This window comes from Chlamydotis macqueenii, chromosome 3 (assembly GCF_036417535.1).
Source record: "Chlamydotis macqueenii isolate bChlMac1 chromosome 3, bChlMac1.mat, whole genome shotgun sequence".
Lineage (NCBI taxonomy): Eukaryota > Metazoa > Chordata > Aves > Otidiformes > Otididae > Chlamydotis > Chlamydotis macqueenii.
The window spans coordinates 98,871,622-98,893,601 of NC_141558.1; the positions used below are offsets into that span (position 1 = coordinate 98,871,622).

Here is a 21,980-nt window from a genome sequence, read left to right on the forward strand (position 1 = left end):
CGGCTCCCGCGACCCCATGGCTGCCGCGGCCCGGCGGGCGGAAGGACGTTTGATCCCCAGCGGCTCCCGTCGCCCCCAAGATGGCGCCGCCCATCGCGCTGTCCCCCCGCCCTCCCCCGCTCCCGCCGCAGCGCGCCGGGCAGCCGAGCCGGGGCGGCGTGGGGCCATGGGCGCCGCGGGAGGCGGCGGCGGGCGGGAGGGCACCGCGGCGGGGTAGGGCGGGCGAGCGGGGCGCGGGGCGGCGCGGCGGCGCTCGCAGGAGCATGGCGGCAGCGGCGGGGGCGGCGGCAGCGGCGACGCCCGGGCGGGCGCGGCGAGGGGCGCCCATGTACTCGGTAGGCAGCGGCGGCGGGCGGGGAGCGGTGGCGCGGGGGAAGGGGGCTGCCCGCCTCGGCCCCGCGTCGGTGGCGTTCACTCTGAAGCGGAGTGACGGCGGTTGGTGCAGCAGCCCCCCTCCCCTTTCTCCCCCGGTGTAGGGGCCGGGGGAAGCGGGGCCTGGCGCGGGGGCTGTGCTGTGCGGGACCCGGCAGAGGCCTCCTCCCCTCCCGGCTCGGGGCTGAGCGGGAGCCGGGCGTTTCCCCTCACAAACTCGCCTTCCCCAGCCGCCGCGGGCCCAAATCCGCTTCTCCTCCCCGCCTGCTTCTCCAGTTCCTGTCGTGTCAGTCGCGACAGTCAAAGCTCCCGGTCCCCAGCGTCGCTTTCCCCCTCAGATGTGCTGCGAAACGCCAGCCGGGTTAAAGGTCGGAAGGGGCTCGGGCTCCTCTTTAGAGAGATTTTGTCCAAGGGCTCCGCAGCCAGGCCTGGCAGAGGGGCTGGCTGAGGCGGCAGGTGTCCGAGCACGGGGTGCTTCACAGGGCACGCCCCGCCAGCGACAACACGTTCAGCCTTACAAAATTGTCACAGGGATGGAGTGGCTGCAGCGGGCTTTCCCGTGCTACGTGGTGGAAATTACTTCATTGACCTTGTTTTGTTTTTTTTTTTTCCCTGCAGCTCCTATGCCAGCCTCAGACACGGAGATTTGGGTATAGGGTGCTAAATCCCCCTCTCCACTTGGATTTAGAGGAGAGGGCTGGGGAGAGAGGGAAGCAGTGTCTTGTTTTGGCAGGGATTCCCAAACTTCTGTGTCTCCTTGGCTGTGTGCTGGTATCCTAAGCACATCATGAGTGCTCCGGTTTCATTGCTTTCAGCGGTTATATGGAAGCAGAGGAGTTCCAGGCTCCTGCTTGTTTGGTTTTGTAATTCACCAGTGTCCCAGCAACAGTGCACATAACAGAATTTTCTGAAGTCAAGATTTCCAATAACATATTTTCTAAATCTGCTCTCTATCAGTTGGCAATTGAAGCTGGAACGCCAGCTTGGCTGTAACGTGTAAAAACAGCATTATTCTTCTTTACTGGTTGGTAAAGTGTGTGTTTTGGCTCACTCAAGCACTACTTCAGGACAGGGCGTGAAAACGCTTATTGCCATGGAGAGAAATCCATTGCACATCAAACCCGGCAACGTCAGATGAGGAGCAGTGGCAGAGAGGTGACTTTTCAAATGGCCGTGGCCTTTGCAAAACTGCGCTCGCTAGAGCGGCGTTGGGGAATGGCTGAAGCAGCGCAGTGACTGCTGATGTGGCTGATGGTACCCGAGCTGAGTGCTGGGTTTCTTTGTCTGGGTTTCGTGGGGTTGCACATTGCAGGGTTTAAACTTTGGTAATTGACAGAAATGTTGCAATGACTTGTCACATCCTGATCTAAGTAGGTGTATACTTAGAGCCGACTAATATTTTCTGATGCTATTCTGAGCTATCTTTTTTTTGTTATTACAGAGCACCAGGGATTTTTTTTTCTGTTTTATTTTTAATCAAGGGGGCTGATACAAGGTGTCTATGGCGACAGTTGGCTAATACAAACTATTTCCAGTTGTCTTAAGAGTTCTTAGCTTACTTGGCTCTTGCAAAACACCAACTAGTTGAAAGCTGAGGAAGAAGAAAGATTGAAAACTGTAATGATGTACCATACAGTAAAAAAAAAAAAAAAATTTAAATTAATATGGACCTGGGTTTAATACCTTGTATAGTATTATTTTAAAAGTCCCTGGAAAGCTGGTTCTGCCATTACTGTGGGACAATTCTTTAAACTACAGTAGTGGAGAGAAAAGTTAGATGATCTACCAAATGCTACTCTAGTAGAAGGATGGTGTCCAAATTTGACTGTACCGTGTGGGGAAAAGAATGAGAAGGTCAAACATTTTAGAAGGATTTATGTTCTCTGATAAAATGAAATTGGCTTTTAATACAGTTGAGGCTTTGAAGGATTTTTTTTTGTGGTTCTTAAGTGGAGATATTCCTGATTTGGGGTTTTTTGTTTTGTTTTGCCAAATTATCTTGTGTTGATGAATGGGCAGGAACTAAATGTTTGCTCTCGACTTACTTTAAAGGTCAGCTGCTTTGATAGTGTTGCTGCTGTGGCTGTGGTCAGCTGGCTGTGAAACCTGACTCCCAAGATTGAAAACCTAGCTGCCACTGCTGGGCATTTTGCTTATCTGTTCCTGGTGTTCTCCTGTGTGTTTGCTGGCCAGGCTTTCCTCTCAACACCAGAAAAGGTCACTGTAAGAGCCCATGAAACAAAATGTTTTAGCCTTCCTTGTCAGACTGGTTCTGCACGGGTTTTGTACAGGGAGAGGAGGCAGAATGAATGAAAGGGATGCCTGTGCTACCCTTCAAGTGGTGCTGGAGAGGAAGACTTAAGCATTTTTGTTTTTAGCATCTTCTAATAAATATGCTTGATCATAACCAGTGCTTTTATATTTGTGTTTCACAGAGGCTTGCTCCGGTTGCCTTGCTTGTCTGGTGGTTTTTTGCTGGTTTGAAGTTTAGAGTTTCAGTTTTGAAAAGACTAAGGGGTCATTCATACAAACTGTGATGTTACAGGACATAGTAGGAGACATCTCTCTCCAGCACAGGGGACGCCTGCTGATTTAAGGGGAAGCGTTTTGTCACTGAGATTTCTGCAGCGTGGATGGATCCACAATTAGTTCTTGATGTACTGTTTGTTTTCCTGCGTAGCGGTGTTGGTTACTCAGAGGTTACTCTTTTTTTACCGACGTGTATGCCATATTGCATTTTGGTCTTCACATGGCTGGTTATGGGGTTTTTTTTGGTTTGGTCCTGCCTGGCTGTGTTTTATGTACCTTGTATCCAAGCTTGGTGAAAGCTATCACAAATCACCAAGGTCCCAGATGCAGCTTAAATTAGCAGGGATTTTTTTTTTTTTTTTGTGCTGATGATTGTGTGTTTATAGTGTCATTCGCGGTGTTGTCTTCATGTAGCTGCGAGAGTTGGAATCAAAGGTGTTTTAGTTAATACCTATTAATCATGGAAAGGCTGGAGGCAAGGCACTTTAGCTTTCAAAGCCCAGCTGTTCTCTCAGCTTCTTCCTATTGGGCAGAGTTAAGTAATGTGGCATAGGGTGATTTAGGGGTCTTTGCAGTTGGAAAGGGTTGAGGTTTTTTGTTCAGGTTTGGTTTTTGTGGTTTGTTTTTTTTTTTTTTTTCCCTCTTTTTAGTGTCTTTCTATTTGCGGCATTGTTTCAACCAGGTAGCATTTGTTCATGCACCTGGAGTGTGGGATGCAGATGTTACAGAATGCTTAAAAAAAACCTCCAAACATTCCAAAAGTTTTGCACACCGTTACTTTGATACTGTAGCCAAGCTGACCACTGAGTGGCTTGAGACAGTGTCTCATTCTTTATTTGTATGTTCCCAGCAGAAAGAGCTCACGTCAAAGAAAAGAGATGAGTTTGAAGATATCTTGGAGGAAAGACGATTGTCCAGCGACTTGAGATATGCGATGAAATGTTATACTCCTGTGATCTACAAGGGACTTTCACCTTGCAAGCCAAATGCTATTAAAAGTACTGTTCTCCAGTCAGAGCAAGTTCAATATGTTATCAAGCAGGTGAGGCTGGCCACTGACGTGTAAGACAAGGTGGATTGAACACAGCCAAACTTTGTGTAGCAGCAGGGAAAAGATTATTATTTCTGACCTTGTCAAACATGATAGCTGTCGTTTGAAAGATGGCCCAATAAATCAGTAACTTGAGAGCCATATTCTTTTATCAGGAAAAACAAATACTGATTTACCAGTGAGTTGCCACTAAAGCTGTTAGGTAGCTTGTTCATGAAATAGTGTTTCGATTTTGTATGTGCGACAATTCACCATCGCAATTTATCCAATGTGCTTGACGTTTGTTTTTTTTTTTGCCTCCTCCACTGTCCTTGCCACAGAGCAGCATTGTGAAAGTCGTAAGCACTCTCCTTCTTAGTAGACGTTTTTGTATGTTGAGGATGTTTTGTAGGAATTTTATTAGGCTAGTGGTATATTTATGAATCAGTCATAAATCCTGCTGTCCCTAAAATGAGAGTTCAATTTGACAGAGGGTTCTTTGAATTAGAAACATGTAGCCATATTTGTGTTTTAAGATGAAGGGCAGCTACTACTTTGTAATGAATAAAATATTTTATAGTCCAATGGGCTCATATTTTACATTGTGTTGAAATGGCTGAAATAAGAGTGTGTATTAGCTAGCAGAGTAACTATTTTCATTATTCATGGAAAGTAATTGCAGGCCAATAAGGCCAGTATAAGTATATAAGATGTTTTGCTTAGTCATGAGTGAGTGGCTGCCATAAAATTTTTCTTCTTCTTTTTTTTTTTTCCTCTTTTTATGGCCAATGTTACCTATGATAACATTGCTATCATTAATTGCTAAGTAGTATGAAATAAAAAAAAAATGAATGCTTCAACTTTAGAAATGCTGAAACGTTTACTGAAATAAATTATTTTACAGAGGATTTGACAGAAAGACATCCATGTGATGTTTTCTTCTGAAGTGCTGCTTTTTGGATGGAAAATTATTTTGATGGATATTTTCCCGGCTAGCATCAAGTGGTTGAAGGAGGTTAGCAGACCTGCCATTGCAACCTAGTTCTCAGCTTTGAACTGGAGATTACTGAAAGTATCTAACTGAGACTACCTTGGGCAATATGCCTAACCGCCTACGATTAGCGTGCCTCCTCTCTGGGCAGAGTTTACTCGACTTTATACAGGCATACTGGAATTTGTTCTTGTGCTAAATTGCTGAGGTTGCCAATGTTCAGTATGTGAAATGAAGTGTATTTGCTTGTTTTAGCTTGCTATGTGTGACAGGTCTAGTTTTTTGACTCGTTATTTTGGGGAATTAAGTGTTTAGCTCTGTAGTGAATGTGTACTTAATTCACAGAGGATCAGCTGTGTGCTAAGTCTTTTATTGGTTATTGCTACATGTGGAATATGCAGGATGAAGGATAATGCATTTATTAAAACACAGTTAAACCAGTAGATATGATAGTAAGGTAGTATATGGAGGTAGATTGGAAGAGATGGATTTTCTCATATGTTGCAAAATATAAATAATAGCTAAGCAGTGCTGGCCTCTAAACATTGCTTTTTCTTGTGCCATTCCTCCTCGTTCCCCCTCTGTGTTCAGTAAAAGCATGTTCCTCACTCCACAACAGTAAAAGGCTAACTTTTCAATTAAATATTTCTAGATTCAAATAGGAGGGATGACCATTATTTAAGTCTGTTTTAAGAAACTTCAGAAGGGAATGTGCATAGCAACAGAAAAAAGATCATTGATATGCAAAGTTTGTAGAGAGAGTGCTTTGTATGCATTTCAGCTAGCCATTGCCAAAGTAATGCATTAGAAAGAAATTCAAGTGTGATAGGGTTGAGGTTCTTCAGCCAAGTCTTAAAATCTAACCCAAATACACTTCAAAAATTTACATTGTGAATATCTCTAAACATAGATTTCATTTTACTAGTCAAAGAAAATTGCCTTCTTCAGGCCAATAATATGGGAAATGTTCTTTGAACTTAAATTGCTGAAGATGCTCCAGGTTAAAACATTCAGATGGTGTAGCTGGAGGGGGAAGATTGTTGCACACCCTCCCCTCTGCACCGCACTTGACATCTAAACTCGTTCTTAATTGTGAACAGCTTTAACTTGGCTCTCTCTTGTTGACTGACACTGAACAGATTCTGTGTGATTAGATGCATGTCTATCACAAAAAATAAAATCTTGCTGACTGTTGCAATCCTGCCGTAATTGTTGTGGCACATAGAATGGGTAAGGAGAGGGGAACAACTTCTGACTGCTATTTTGTTTGTTTGTTTTCTCTTTAGTTGGCAAAAGAGATGGGAGAGTCACCTGATATTATCCAAGAAGAAGCCACGGAAATCCTGGATGAGATGGGCCACAGTATGCAGTTAGGAACTGTCAGATTTTTTGCCTTTACTCTGAGCAAAATATTTAAACGGCTTTTCCAGAGAGTTTGTGTGAATGAAGAAGGAATGCAGAGAGTGAGTAATGGTGGAGGGGGAAAAAGAAAAAAGGTATAATATTTTCGTACCAGTCACTTGGACAAGGACTGGTCTTTGCTCCAAGTAACAAATACAAAAAATACCCTTTGAGAAGACAGACTGCACTTGTGTTTATTACTGCATTTCTCAATAAGGGGGAGAAAAGACAGATGACACAGGGCTTTTTGTGTATTTTCCAAATGCTTCCTATGGTAAGGAATACTTGCAGTCGTGTGTCGGTGATTCTGCTAGATCAGCCACTGAGTTTTTCTATCTGATATTATAAATTTAATAATGCATATAGCTGAATTGGGGGTGAAAACCTAATGTTATGTGGTTCAGTGGGTTGGCTGTTCTGCAAAACCTTCCTATAGCTAAGAGTGGTGAAACTTTGTGCAGCTCTGAGGCCGGAGGTGCTTTAAGTTTGCCCCTGTTCCCTGGGGAGCTGTTGTCCCCCTGTTTCATTGCAGGATGCTGCTGTTCTGGAGGATGCAGTGCATTCTCTGGAAGACAGCAATGTCAGCCCTTCCAGCCCCTGTTGGGTTTCTCATCAAAAAGGGATTTGAATTAGGCTATCGAGTAATGAGGTGACCCTGGCTTTTGAGTCCTGTGATGCTTGTGAACCATACATTGCTAGTCTGGAAAATACTGCTCCAAATTTCCTATGGTTCCATGCTGAAGAAAATAGAGTATGTGGACAGAGAAACCACCCTCAAACAAATCAGCTTCTGTTTGCTTTAAGTCCTGTGAAGGTCTGTATTTGCAAATTTCGACAGTCGGTCTGTAAATATTGGAACAATATTGTTTGTGCTGTGGTTTTTTTTTTAGTTGCAACATGCCATTCAGGAGCATCCAGTTGTACTGCTGCCCAGTCACCGAAGCTACGTAGACTTTTTGATGCTGTCTTATTTGCTATATACGTATGACTTGGCTTTGCCTGTCATTGCTGCAGGAATAGGCAAGTATGTTCTTTTAACAATGTCCTCAGGATTCAGAGAATCAGTAGCAAGGGGTCTGCTAGCTGCTACTGTAAATAGTTATATTTAACCTCCGTTCCAAATATGTAATGTTAAAACTTACTTGAGTGAGATGTTTATAATGTCTGAAAGCTTCTAATTGATGCTGAGTCCAATCAACAGTAAATTTTTGATGGCAAGTTTGCCCAGAAGTACTCCGCCTGTGGACCCAAGGCTGGGGCAAAGATAGGTGTTGTGAAAAAGACTTCTGTATTACCTTTTTGTCCTGGGAACAGGCAAAAACTTGCCCACGAGATACTGTGTATGCAGAACCCTTTGTGATGCTTCATGCAGTTTTAAGTGCAGTCATAACAGCCAGATATGAAGTGCCAGCCACCTTGTGCTTGTTGCTGATGCGACTGATTCCCTTGAAGCATTGGCAGAACTCTGTTATGTGAAGTGCTGAGAGCAGACCTGGCTGGGAAATGAAATTTCACATCAGAGCTCACAATTTTGGACATACTTAATTCTAAAGCAGATGAAGCCAGTATATTTGCAGGAAACCGTTCTTGAAGGCTTTAACAGTAAATATCTTCTGAGTTAATGTGCTTTTTGAAAATCTGAACTCTGGCAGCACTTAACTGAGAAACCTGATCTTGGAAATCTTGAGTATCAACCAGATCTTCTAAGCAGACAGACAACACCCTCAGGTCTGGTGCAGCACTGTAATGTGCACAGGCAAGCTAGCAAAGATCTGGGAACCTCCTACTCTGTTGTAGTCTACTTTTCCAGTCAAGAGGTTAGGAAGACTGGTGGGAAAACCAGCAGAAGCTGGGAGAGTGTGCTGGCTAGGGAAGACGAGGTTCTGCTGGTCTTTGAGTTAGTGGTATCTTGTCTCTGAGTGATGCAGGTAAATTCAGAAGTTGATGTCTCGTAGCTGCCTTGGTCAAGGCAGCTGCTTACCTGTTGCGTATTCTTAAGAATCTGCTCACATGCTGTCATAGGTATCAGTGTGGTCCTTTGCTGAGTATTGGATTAGGGCCTCTCTGAGTTTTGGGCCTCAAAAAAGTATCTTAAGATACTATTAGTTTAGCTCAGAGGGATTTTTTTAGTGATTACCATTTTTTAAGTGTTTTGGGGTCAAAGTTCTTCAGAATTAGGGGCTTGCAGCTTGATTATACAGCTGCACATGTGTATTATTTTAGGTTCCTCTGGAGGAAACACAGTTCTCTATGGTTGTAGTTGTATTTAGTGCATATTGTATTAGAGGTTCACAAGATGTGGTTTACAAATTCACTCTCACAGTGGTTCTTGTGCTGAGTAGAGAGATGCTTTCCTGATACAAGTGGTAAGTGCCTCTGCTTTGTTAGTTATCACTTGGCTTCAAGTAGCATACGGATAGATCTGTGGGGATTAGCTAAGGGAAGGTAAGAGTTGCCAGTAACACCAGAGTACATGCAGTACTTTAGCAGGAATCTAGCTGGTGCTGGGGTCATGTTTCTGTCTCAGGTCTTGGGAACAAGTCAGATTAGAGTCACAGTGCTGGTGAGGTGATGTGGGCTTGAGGTACATGAAAGGATGCGTTTCAGTCCTAGTTTGTGTGGTAGTGGTGTGTGGTGGGGAGAGGCATTGGGCATGCAGCCAGCGTCCCTGTTAGGAGGTTGACTCCGTGGCAGGAAGGTGAAAGTAGGGGAGGGGATAGAGTCTGTGTTCTGGTGAGAGAGGGAGGGTGGTAGGATAGTAAGGGGAAAAGATGGACCTCTGCACATGGGAAGCTCTGACAGCTGCTGTTGCTGCCCAGGGTCCTGTAGCCAATTTATTTTTATCTATTTTTTCTTATCTCTTTCTCTCTCTCTGTCTGTATCTATCTCTCATATATGTGTGTGTGTGTGTGACATATCATGTGACATCCTCAAGGCAGTCATTGTCAGCATTCCAGCTGGAAATGTGAATTTATTTTACAGAGTGAATATCTGTTCTCAAGTGTTTCATGGATTGAGGTGGCAAGGAGGTTGAAGCAGCATGTGGCCAGCTGCTGTGTAGACTTGTTTTAAATTCTTCCCTAAGAAATTTGTTAACATGAAGTGTTTCCTGGTTTTGACAAGTTAAGTGTTGACCATCATTGCTTAAAATGATAAAAAACTTTAGCTCATTTGGTGTACACCTCCCAAAGGGATGAATCAGGACCATAAATGATATAGTGTAGTGTAATTGGTCAGTTAATTTCTGTATCTTCTAGGATACATTCAGTGGTAACTGATCTTTCTGAAGATGAGTGAGACAATGTACCTCAAAAACTTAGTCTTTATTATGGTTGAAATCTGGCCATCTAAATTCTGAAAATAAATTGCTCTAGGTGAATGCTGCTTTAAAAAAAATTGAAAGCATATTATAATATGTCATTCATATTTACATAAGTCCTGCCAGACAATCTGAAAGCAAATAAAGGTATTTGCAACAATAGAATCCTTGAAGGAGATCATCCTTATTCTGGTAATTGAATCAGTGTATTATAGAAAGTGTTTGATCCTGCTGGCTGATATTAATCTGTAAGTTTTGTGTGTGTGGTTTTGGTTTTTATTTGATTGTTTTTCAGATTTCCTAGGAATGAAAATAGTTGGTGAGCTACTACGAAGGGCAGGTGCCTTTTTTATGCGACGTTCCTTTGGTGGGAACAGACTGTACTGGGCAGTGTTTGCTGAATATGTAAAAACGATGTTAAGGGTAAGTAAATTACTGAACTCTCAAAATGTATGCTTAAGAAATACTCTCTTGGAACGATTCATGTGCAATATGCATGATGTTATAGCTATGTGATTGAAAGTCCTCACTGTGATCTGATTAAATGTGTTTTACCTTAGATTTGCTGTAGGTGAAAAGCATGCATGCACTCTGTTGTTCAGCAGTAGGTGGTAAACAAATTGCTCTCCTCAGTTGCTTTGGATCATGTGCCCGTATCTCATGACAGACACAATATTTTCATTAATTTAACTATGTGGTGTGGCAAACACAATGGAGGAATATAGGCTTAGAGATGATTGAAGTTAGACATGGATGACTTCCATTGAAAAAAACTTACACTTTAAGTACGTAAAACTATTTGCAGGCAGTGGGGAAGAAATGTTTTTCTTTTTCTGACCAGCTTTTTTTTTTTTATTTTACTTTTGAAGAGTGGCTATGCCCCAATTGAATTTTTTCTTGAAGGGACTAGAAGCCGCACCGCCAAGACTCTGACTCCAAAGTTTGGTAGGTTTGTTGAAAACTTGGAACTTAATGATTATTAGTATTTTCATTAGTGGCTATGTGTTTCGTAAGTTCTTCAGACAGGAAGGGGTGTTAAAGTGGTGGGAAATTGTTGAGGTCTATCACAGTAGTGAAAAACACTGTGGTTGGATTTCCAAAGCCATTCAAAGAACAGCAATACACATCTCTTGCACACTACTGCTTTCTCTCACTTTGCCCCATGGTGTACTTAATTGCATGGCTCTTTACCCTTACCAGCAGAGAAATATTGTAAGCTAACTGTAAAAGTAATGGGGAATCTTTAGAAGGAAGATGCTGTGCGGCTGCAGAGCAGTGCTGCTGAAAAGAGCAGAAGTAGCTGTCCAAATGCATTGCTTACATTTACCTTCTGTTGTAAAGCTTGGGCAATGTCTTGTGCTTCTGCTTGCTTGAAGAGAGAACAGGCACAGTCCACATCTATTAGCAGTTTCTAAAATTTGAAGAGATCTTTTTCAAAGTTAAATTGCAGTTGCTTTTCTCTCCTCAAAAAAGACAAGTGATTAACAACTTTTTTTTTTTTTTTTTTCAATGTGCAGGTCTTCTCAGCATTGTGATGGAACCATTTTTTAAACGTGAGGTCTTTGACACGTACCTTGTTCCCATCAGCATCAGCTATGAGAGGATATTAGAGGAATCTCTGTATGCATATGAACTCCTTGGAGTCCCAAAGCCCAAAGAATCTACATCTGTATGTAAATTCCTTAAGAGCAGAACGTAGGTGGATGTATACACACTTTGTAGCACCAAGATTTCAGTTTTGGTCTTCCCGTTTTCGTAGGGGTTGTTAAAAGCCAGAAGAATCCTCAGTGACAATTTTGGTACCATACATATCTACGTTGGCCAGCCGGTATCACTTAGAACTTTGGCATCTGGGAGAATCAATCGGTGCCCGTACAATTTGGTTCCCAGGTACCACGTCTTTGCATGGTGTATGCACAGGAAAAGCACTTGTTTAGTCATCACCTATGTAAAATAATTAAGATGTTCTTGCACTTGGTTTTCAGCTTCTCTCGCCTCCTCTCCATCCGACTATTTAGATTGCGAACCTGTTTTGTCTGAGCAGAGGCTTATCATGCTTGCGACTGGGTGTTTCTGAAACAGGCTGTTACTTATGTAGCTTTCTACTGTGTCATGAAGATGCCCTTTTTAAAATTTAGTGATGATGCATGAGCCAGGCAAAGCTCATGTCAATTTTTTGACAATTCAGTGGTTTTGCCACTTAAAAATTCCACCTCTCTCCCCGTTCTTGCTTTATTACTGCAAACGGTTGTGTGATCATGTGCCAGGGAGCTGTAGCTATGGCTGGATTGGGTGACTTTTGCAATTTTTTATATAAAACATAATGCTTTTTTTCGTTTTGTTTTGTTTTTGAAGATAGCAAGTGTACAGCATCAATATAGAGATCTGTGTTTCAAATACTGTCATGAAGATACTAATGTTTTGCTCTGTACTTCTGTTCTACGTAGCATATAGATGAATCGCCCTCCAGATGTTAGGTGCTGTAAAGTCGTTATGGATCTGTGAGCAATACAGAAGAAATAAGGAAAGGTGTGATTTGTCTTCCAGTTTTTGGAGCTTGTAACCTTGAACTGCATTGTTCTTCTCAGGCATCTTCCCCAAAAGCCATCTGAGGATATCCAAGAATTTGTCAGTGACGTAGCTTATAAAATGGAGCTCCTGCAAATAGAAAACACGGTTTTGAGCCCGTGGGTGCTAGTTGCTGCTGTCCTGCTCCAGAATTTGCCAGCCATGGATTTTGAACTTCTAATAGAAAAGACCCTGTGGCTTAAAGGCTTAACACAGACTTTTGGAGGATTCATTGAATGGCCTGGTATGCAGAGAAAGTATTATTTCTGTACCTTTTGTTGCTTATGAAGGACAAATTGTATTGTGGAAGCAGTGTATGATGACAACTTTAGAGAATGTTTTCCGCAGAGTTTTAGATGGATTTTAGGATGTGTTAAAAACGATGCTAAAACCTGACAGGTTTTGACTTAGCCTGCGGAAGATAATACTTTGAAAAACAATTAAGCGGAAGCAGAACAGGTGTTTTACTGTTATATCCTGAAGTGTGGAATGAGGGGGAAATTGTAAGGTACTTGTGTTAGAGTACTGAGATTTGCCTGGTGTCTATCTTTCTGAATGTTATGCAGGTCTCGAGCAGTTACCTGATCTGCAGCAGGTAGCTTGGTGTAATGCTGTGTTTATTGCTTGGTACTGGCTATAGTGTAAGTTGTTACTATGGCAAAGAACTAGCAGAAACAAAGGAGTGAGAGAAAATCAGAACTGTAAGTTGTCTACTTACTTTTAAATTTCACTTTATCCTCAGAAACAATGATGACTTTTGGGGAGAAGGCTTCTTTGGTGGCTTTATTTATGTATTTATACACACACACAGTCTTTTTTGTACATATATGTATATATTGGCTGCTGAAAGGTTGATTCTCCTTCCAAACATTCTGAAAAATTGTTTTGAACTTCTCTCTGTGAGCCAAGGTGACTGACACAGGTAATTAATTTTAGGCTCTCAGGATCTAAGTGTTAAAGCTAGCAAAGAAAAACTATGTGTAATGCAAGTACATTTACCTGTTCACTGTAGGTAGACTTAAACCATGGATTTTTGCTTTTATAGTCATGTGTATAATCAAGGATCCCTCTCAGTACTGCAATAAAGAAATAGGAGCAGGCTACAGTTATAACAGAACTCAACTCATTTCTGGAAGAAAACCACTTCTCCTTTCAGGGATCTGCACTGCAGTGAACGCAGACGAGGTCTGCTCCTGCCAGACTGGTAAAAGGAAGAATTTAATAGCAATATTTAAACATCATCTAGAATCTTACAGCACAGTAAACTGAAAGCCATACCACATTCGGTTTGCTTATTTGTTTTATTTTTTCCCAACTATAAATAAGCTTTTGCTTTAGTAGAGTTGTGCTGTAATCCAGGAATAGCAAATAGGCATGGTAGTGAAATGACAACAACTGAGGGGATTTTGTTGCAGTGTGCTGGCCCTGCTCTAGGTATCAGTTGCATAGAAACAGGGTTTGTGTTTTGTTTTGGATTGTCAATAATTTGAAAGAATAAATGCATTTTAAAGGCTAATTTGGCCACATCAGCAGGTCAGCAGCTGCATGTATCCTGTCCATTCTTAAGTCTCCAAACAGTTGTTTCTGCCTTTGTCATGCTGGTTGGTTGTTACAGGCAGAACATTTGCTTGGCTGTTGGAAATTTTATATTAAGAACAGAAACTGCAAAATAACTTGCTTAGTTTTCTGCTTCTTGTTGTGTTGAGAAACTTGGGAGCTTTAGCAAAACTGAACAAAGTAAGCTGAAGGAGCAAATGAGATGCAAGGAGATTATACGTGAAATCTATGTTAAGGGGAAATAATACGTTGGATTGTTGGTGTGGTTTGTTTTTTGGTTTTTTTTTTTTTTTTTCTCCTTGTCAGAGGCTATATTGATTTGGTATGCTTGTGGTGCTCTGAACATGTAAAGTGTATTTTAGTGTTCAATAAGAAGTTTTTGTTGCTTCTTTCCTCACTTGCCAAAGAATTCACATTTGATGCAGGGAATGTTTTGGTAGTGTTTAAAGTGTAAGGTACCGTAAAAAGGTGAGTGTATTTCCAAGACTTGAGATGCTGCTCTTTATCTGAATAAAGTTTGCATTGTTTCACATTGACAAAAAAGCTTGACCAAAGCCCACAGGTTTATGAACCTCATGCCTACCCTCGAAGAACTTTGTTGTTAAAAAAAAAAAACCCACACATTTCCTTGCTTTAGGCCTTTTAAAGGGATTGTCTTATGAAACAAGAAGAGATGTGGGTTTAAGTAAAGTCTGGTTTCTCTTTGAGGAGGTATATTATGTAACAATATTTATGTTAGGATTTCTTTAAACTTAATCTGGGACGAGGCCTTCCATGTCTATGAGAGTTGAGGAAAAACATAGACTTGTGGATCTGATTCAAAATTTGTAGTGTCAGAAATGTCTAGGCAAAAGTGTGATCTCCATTTTCTTCCTGATGAATCTATCCATTAAACAAATCTATCCTCTTTTATTTGGAGGCTCAGAATATTTGTTCCAGAGACAAAGGAAGTATTTGTCATTGTTAGCAAGTGGAAGAATTTAAAGTGCTTTAATTACAAAAATGTTTGAAATTTGTTCTCTCCATATCATGCTATGCCTAGGCTGCCAGTTCTTGGTTTGGATTATTTTAGAATATCTCTCTGACTGAATTTTTGTTGTAATAATTGGTCTTCAGTGATAAAACTTAATGAAATCCTGTTGCATTTTAGGCAGTTTCAATAGAGTTATGTTCCCTTTTGCATCTTCCTGAGTGTTGTGTTTTCCTGCTAGATAACTTGTGTGCCAAAAAAGCAGTCATGTCTGGCCTCACCCTGCATTCCAACATTGCTCGCCTTGTCAATGGCCATGTGGTCCTAAATGACAAAGGAGTGGAAGATGGAGCCGTAGGGGAAATAGTCTTTAAGCACGCTCTGGCCATCCTCATGTGTGCCACCTACAGAAACCAGCTGCTGAACGTGTTTGTGCGTCCATCTCTGGTGGCAGTTGCCTTGCAGATGACACGCAGCTTCAGAAAAGGTACGTTTGTGTAGCTCTGAGACTCCGCTGGCTTTGCTCCTTGCGCTGTCAGCTGTGAGAGGCACAGGAGGCTGCTGTGACTGCTAGTGGGAGCTATCTGAGACCGTTACACTCTGGATAAGGTCCCATGGCATAAGGTGGATGCATTGGGAGGGGATGGGGGTATTTTGCTTGCCTTTTTTGTTTGTTTACCCTTTGATACTTTTGAATGTAGGTATATTCTGCTGACAGGGCAGGGTTACGTTGAGCTAATCCCAGTTCCTAAGTGTCTTATTTTGTTGGTGTTTAGCAGACCATCTTTTTAGGTTACAAATTGCACACAGTACAGCCAGTTTTCAGTCTTCTCTTCCCACTGCTGTTTCTGAGGTATTTCAGTGTTTTCCAATACTTTGCTCTTAAACTTTTCAGAATACATACCTTAGTTTGGTGCAGCATCTGATTATGTGATATTTAATGCACGTTCTGAGAAGCTACAACCTGTTGCTCTTTCCTTTTGGTATCAGTTAATCAAATTCTTTGAATACTTGCTGTTCTGTTGTGGTAGTTCCTGCTGTATGTCTATGTATGCTTTTAATGTTAAGTCCAAATTTTATTTGAAGTAGGTACTGTCTGTAAAATAAGGAGTAACTAGCTTTTAACTTGTGTGTTTTTAACAATTTTTAAACAACAGTACTTTACAATATTTTTTTCAGAGGAAGTCTATAGCTGCTTCAGCTTCTTGAGAGATGTTTTTTCTGATGAGTTTATCTTCTTTCCTGGCATTTCACTGAAGGTAAAAACATCCTTTATACAAAAATACTGATAGTAACGCAGCCAAGTAAAATAGCATCTGATTTCAGGGCTCTGCTAAACAGATGCTTTGTGATAAACACCTACAGTGATATCAGCTCGATCTGTAAGTGGGAGGGAGAACTTAAAAGGGGGTCATTTGGTTAGTTGCAAAACATTGTCTGAATCCACGAAGTTGCATATGCAATTTTCCCCTCCCACCCGCCCCCACTTCCAGTAAAAAACTAAAAATCCTGAAATAGCCCAATTCTGAACTACTAAAATGAACAGTAGTAGACGTTTGGTTTTTTTGCATAAAGCTACCAGTCTTCTAGTATGGATATAAAAATACATGTAAAGCAGTCTCTTAAATAAAGTGTAAATACTGTCCTCTTGCTCTGCAGTTATGAAAGAGACCTTAGAATGTGAAGAAAAAAAGTGTTAATGTAGATTTAATTGAATTATATCACAGAGTGGGTATGTTCTGTCAGCACAGAAACAAAACAGGAATTCTCACTGAGGGTACACCAGGATAATTTTTCCTAAAAGCTCTTGCAGACTGTGTGGCAGAGGAGCACTTCTACTCTGTCAGAAAGTTAAACTATAGGTATTATACCAATTAATGATCAACCATTGTATGCCCTTGTTATCTTTGACAAACAGAGTATGCAATTCTAAATTTAAGTACCTATTGTCCTCTGGTTGATTATACTCCTAGTGCAGCTGTGATCAGTTGTTTTGTGTAGCCTCCATGTGTGTGGTCTGTGATGGCAGGGCTGCCAGAGGACTGTGCCAACACCCAGTGCCTCATCTGTACTCATCAGAGTACGCCCCTGACCCGCCTCTCCTTGACTGCACAGCGTGGCGGCATCTACTCTGCAGTGATTATACAATGGCAACAGTTCCTTTTATACCTTGAACTCTGAAGTTTCAATGTTCCTGTGCATAACTAAACTTTTAAAAAATATTTTGATGGTTCATGGTTGAGCCCTTTTGGTTTTATTACTGGCATTTATCTCGTGTAGATTCAGATAGTGCATGGTGAGCACTATGAGGGAAATGCTTATAGTAAAGCCTAATTTAAACTTCTGCAGCCAGAATCTTCTACAGAGTTGAGGCGATGCAGCCTGTGAAGGTTTTTGAAGTGAGAACTTTCCTACAGTAATGGCGCTACAGTGTCCCTCTGTAGAGTTTTGTGGAAGCTTTAGTTGCATCCTATTTGCTTGAAAAGAGTTTCCTCTCCTTTCACCCCCCCGCCCCATATAACCATCAGTCAGACAAAGCCAGTATTGTTCCTGCATACTGCCTTATTACAGGGCTCAGTGTGTGTCTGCTGCTCTCCTAACACAGCTGGACACAGGCAGGCTGTGAAAGCTGCAGGCGGCACTTTGCTTTCTGTGGGACTTGCTGTGTCAGTTTGCACACATCCTGCTGGCTCTAGTCCAGCCAGCTTGAAGTGCAGGTGAGCACAAGTTTATTAGTAAAAAAATCTGGTTCAGCATTATACCCAACGTATGCTGGTAAATCCATGTGTAGTTTTTATTTGGATTTAAAACTGATTAAATGTGATTTTTATTAATTCTAAGGCCAAATATCTGATGATGATATTTGTGATCAGGTAAGTATATAAAAGCATAAGAATATTAAAGATTTGCAGCTATGTTAAAAATTCATAGGTTTTTATACAGAAGAGGATTGAACTTTTTTTAAAGGCTGATTGGCACCATTATATTTAGTTCTAGTTGTTAGGAAGTGTTGCCTCTTGGCTTTTTTTTTTTTTTTTTTTTTTAAGTACCAAAACCAAGCAGGCAACAGGAAGGTGAGTGGCTATAACTGACGTTACTGGAGTCAAAGGAAAAAGTTGCTATAATATTAAGGGATCTCTTAGCAACCCACCCCTCTAGTCATCCATGTGTCTGTCATGTCTGTGTCCTATCCACTTGTGTTCTCTCTGTGTGTGTCCTCTGTCCGCTCACCCTTACGCCAATATTGGCAGTAAAATGGTTTTGTCATTGACATTTCCATAATTTGTAACTTCTGGCCATTGTGTGGCCTCTTTTGTAGAGGGCAGGTCAGTGAACTATCTTGTCATTTATCGCAAACAGTGGACATGAGATAAAGGCAAACCCTGACTTTAAAAGTAAAATAGATAAATAACACCCACAGAAAAAACCCTAAACCGGACAACCTGACCCCATTCTGACAAAATCCTGAGAGGGAGCTCAGGCTGACTGTTAGAATAGCAGCCACAGCTGCTTTCATTGCTCCTAGGCCAGTTGTGCATCAAGATACTGCTGTGTTTCAGAACATGTTCCCACTGCTGTTTTATAAGGGTATTTCTGGAATATAGGAAAATTTTGGTTTGAGACTCTTGAGAACTGAGTTCAAAATGGAAGTGGTGTCCTGTTGTCTGGTTTTTGTTGTTGATTTTGTTGGGAAAGGTAGCTACACTTACTGTAGATGTTAAAATTCAGTTATGCTACTCTCTCCCAGGATTTTGAGGAAGGATGTTTTCTCCTTACAAAATGTGACGCCATTCAAACAAGTCAACAGGAAATCTACCCTACCGACAAAGGAAGTGTTATAGTATCTTTCTTATCAGCTATGTTCAGGCCTTTTGTGGAAGGTTATCAGGTATGTTGTTCTTCAAAAAATTACCTTTTTTTTCTCCTGTGCTTTGTAGGGCAACTAGGAGAGCTGCGATACAGCTGCAGTATAAATAGTGACTGTTTTCATGGCTGGGGAGTGCAAGAGTTGAGAAATAGCAGTAGTAGATATCTTACACACCACCCTCTCCTGAGGGTCCTGAATTTAGCTTTTGGCTCAGACTTTTCCAATTGACTAAAGCAGTAACTGCTTTGTAATGTGATGGCTCATTGTGAGTTTATAAGCTTCACAGGGAGTGTGCTGCTACCAGGTTCGTTGCCCTTTCTTACGAGGAGCTCTTGCTTACTGATTTTATGTGGGCTGTCCTGCCAGGTGCAGAAATGAGTTTGCGTCTCATATCTGATAGCTTTTTTGGGAGCTTAATTAATTGCATCCATATCTTTTTACATTCTTCTGGTTTTCTAAGGTTTTAATAAGACTAAACACTTACATTCCGGTAATAAGCAATGTATACAAAAACAGGAGGCTAAAATCTCAGGTACATCAGCATAAGACAGTGTAGAGGTTTGAACCTCGTGGAATCTGGTAATGATCTGGTATGTGACTTGGGCTGAGCTGTACTGATTTGCCCAGTTTTTCCCATCTGTAAAACAGATACTGTTTTAAAAAAATTATACTGGTTTTGATTGTGAGAACAGGAATGTTAAGTTAATGTCGAAGGTAACTATTATAGTAGTACTGAATTTTATTTTACTATTGGGACTCTCATGCCTGTTAAACAGTAATAAAAATTTCAGATGCCATATGTAATGACACCTTTTGAGTTCCTCTACACTTTTTGAAGTGTAACAGTATTATTTACTTACGAGGACATATCTGTCTGTAATTCATTACAAGCTGACAATCAAAAGGAAAGAAAAGCTAATTTATTTTTCTCATGTTAGTTAATTTTCAGATACCTCTCAAAGGAAACAAAAGAAGCCTTTACTGAGAAGCAGTTTGTGCCTGCAGTCCGCAACTTTGTTTTTCAACTTCTTGAGAAGGGTGTGTACTGCCATTATGGGACAATGGTTTTACAAGTGTAGCCTGTTAATGGACAGTGATAAAACTTTTAATTGTTCTGCTTCTTTCTCTGTAGGGAATACACAGTGTTATGAAGCACTGTCTTCTGACATGCAGAAAAATGCCTTAGCAGCTCTTGTGCAACTAGGGGCAGTGAAAAAGAAGAAAATGTAAGTAATGTTGGCTTTTTGGTGTACAGAAATCAGTGTGTGGTCTTACTGGTGATTCTTAATGACTGAGCTATTAGTGTGAAGCAGAACTGCAGAACCTCGACTGCCTAAGCGCCAGTCAGCTGAAGGTTGAATGGATTACCGGAGTCGTGGTGAAGACCCAGGTGGTTCCTTTCTGTACACGTGCAGAAGCAGAATGTCACCCTCTCATTGTGAAAACACTCCTGTGAGGCCCAGCAACAAAATTCGTTAACTGACTAGTAGGGTTCTTCTGGCTCCTGTTACCTTTTTGGTTTTCGAAGTTTCTCCCAAGGCTTTGATAAGCAAAGAGAACAGTCCTGCTTATTTTTAATAGAAGAGTTACTCTGTGTGTTACAATAAGCCTTATCAGGCAATGTAAGCAATACTCAGGAATATTACTAATATTTGGGGGGTTTCAGCACTGGCATCTCAAAGCAATTTAACTGAAAGCTCAGTCGTTAAAGTCTTTTAAGACCGTTCATAGTTTATAGGCCTAAGATTAAAACCCAGCTATTGTTATACAAAAATACAGTGACATGGATTTCCTGTTACCAAATTAATTTCTGTTGTAGTATTTCTTACTGTATTTAAAAGTATAACTGTGGAAGTCCCTGATATGAGAAGTCCCCGGGTTGTCTTGAGTGTTTCACAGAACATAGTTGGAAGCTGATGAACAAGAGGAAGGATGAAAAACTGTAACTGTCCTTGAGTACAATCTGCTTGGAAGTTTGCCATGTCCTTAAAATTAATATGTCTGCTGGTAGGATGAAAAATACAATGTAATTATGAAAATGTTTATTTCAGATTATTTGTATAGAAATGACTGGAATAAGAAATATTCATTGAAGAAACAGTGGGTTTTTTTTTTTTTCTTTTAACTGTAGGTCCAATGGATTCACTTACACTGTAAATCAAGATGCTGTTAATAAAATCTTGGACATGTTTGGTAAGTGTTCTCAAATTAATTTGAAGAAAGTTTCTCAAGTTATAAATTCCTTTGGACAATGCACATATGTTAGATATAGTGGTTTTTTTCCCTAGTAGTTCCTTATATTTAGCTGTATAAAAATCCTAATGATATTTTTTTTTTGCAATATTTTTTCTAGTGTCGTTGACTGCAGCTTTGAATCTCCCTTCTTTATTTAAGACACTGTGCAACCCAGTGACTGAGGAAAATAAAGGAAAAAGTAGTTTAAGGGAGTGATATTTACAGCATTTTGATGATAAGTGTTTACTTTTTTTTTTTTTTTTTCATTAGATGCCAGGATACCTGTACAGAAACCTGTGACTGCGCGACTCTAGGTGGTTCCTGATGCTGTGGGTGGATGCAAGCGCCCGCTGAGAGCACCGACTGCCACCCAGCCCGAGCAGGGATGGAGCAGGCGAGGTTCCCCCCCTTGCCCGGCCAGCCTGGGAGTGGGAGAGCTGTTCTTCAGCGGGGCAGCTCTCTGTGACCACTTAAAAACTGTTGCTGCCAAGGGTTAGAGTTCTATTTGTATCCTCACTGTGTTTTGTTTTTTAAAACAGATTAAACTTTTTTTTTTAATAAATATTTAAGGAGATGTGCACAGTAATGGCTACCTAAATACATTTTTCTAGACTTGTAATGAGGAATGTGATCGGTTTCAAATATTTCATGGATGTGAAAATGTAACAGGGACTTAAAAGACTTGCTATTAAAATTAATATTTAGAAAAATACGTTGCTGGCTGGCTAAATTAAGATAAGGCCTCTGTGAACAAAGAGCACAAATCAAATCTTGGGCAATAACCAGAAATGCTAATTGTGTTGGGGCTTGTTCTTTTTTTTGTTGTTGTTGTTATTTTTAGGCAACTTGGCATTATTTCAATGACTTAATGAATGTTATATTTAAAAACTGAATTAAAGCAGCGTCGTTAACGTGTCTGTTATCTCTCCCCCCAACCAGCGGTGACGGCCCTGTCCCTTCAGGCTGCAGAGCTCGGCCCTGCCCTCCTGAGGGGGGGGGGCTTCCCGCCCTTCCCCGCCCCTGCTCCCTTCCCGCCTTTCCCGCCCCTGCGCCCTTCCCGCCTTCCCCGCCCCTGCGCCCCTCGAAAGCCAACGCACGGAGACGGGCACGCGGCGCGGCCCTCGGGGGCGGGCGCATCCG

The 21,980-nt window shown here is 41.3% G+C and overlaps 1 protein-coding gene across 1 annotated transcript; it reads left to right on the forward strand.

Moving 5' to 3' along the window:
- Positions 1 to 65: 65 nt before the first annotated feature.
- Positions 66 to 21,751, forward strand: GNPAT (glyceronephosphate O-acyltransferase). The gene is made up of 16 exons (XM_086744171.1): positions 66 to 335; positions 3,752 to 3,943; positions 6,209 to 6,385; positions 7,214 to 7,343; positions 9,938 to 10,065; positions 10,512 to 10,587; positions 11,160 to 11,311; positions 11,402 to 11,532; positions 12,231 to 12,454; positions 14,979 to 15,224; positions 15,917 to 15,996; positions 18,486 to 18,626; positions 19,544 to 19,643; positions 19,738 to 19,831; positions 20,737 to 20,798; positions 21,111 to 21,751. The coding sequence occupies exons 1-16, from the start codon at positions 81 to 83 to the stop codon at positions 21,152 to 21,154; spliced, it is 2,232 nt and encodes a 743-aa protein (XP_086600297.1). The 5' UTR covers positions 66 to 80; the 3' UTR covers positions 21,155 to 21,751.
- The last annotated feature ends 229 nt before the right edge of the window (positions 21,752 to 21,980 follow it).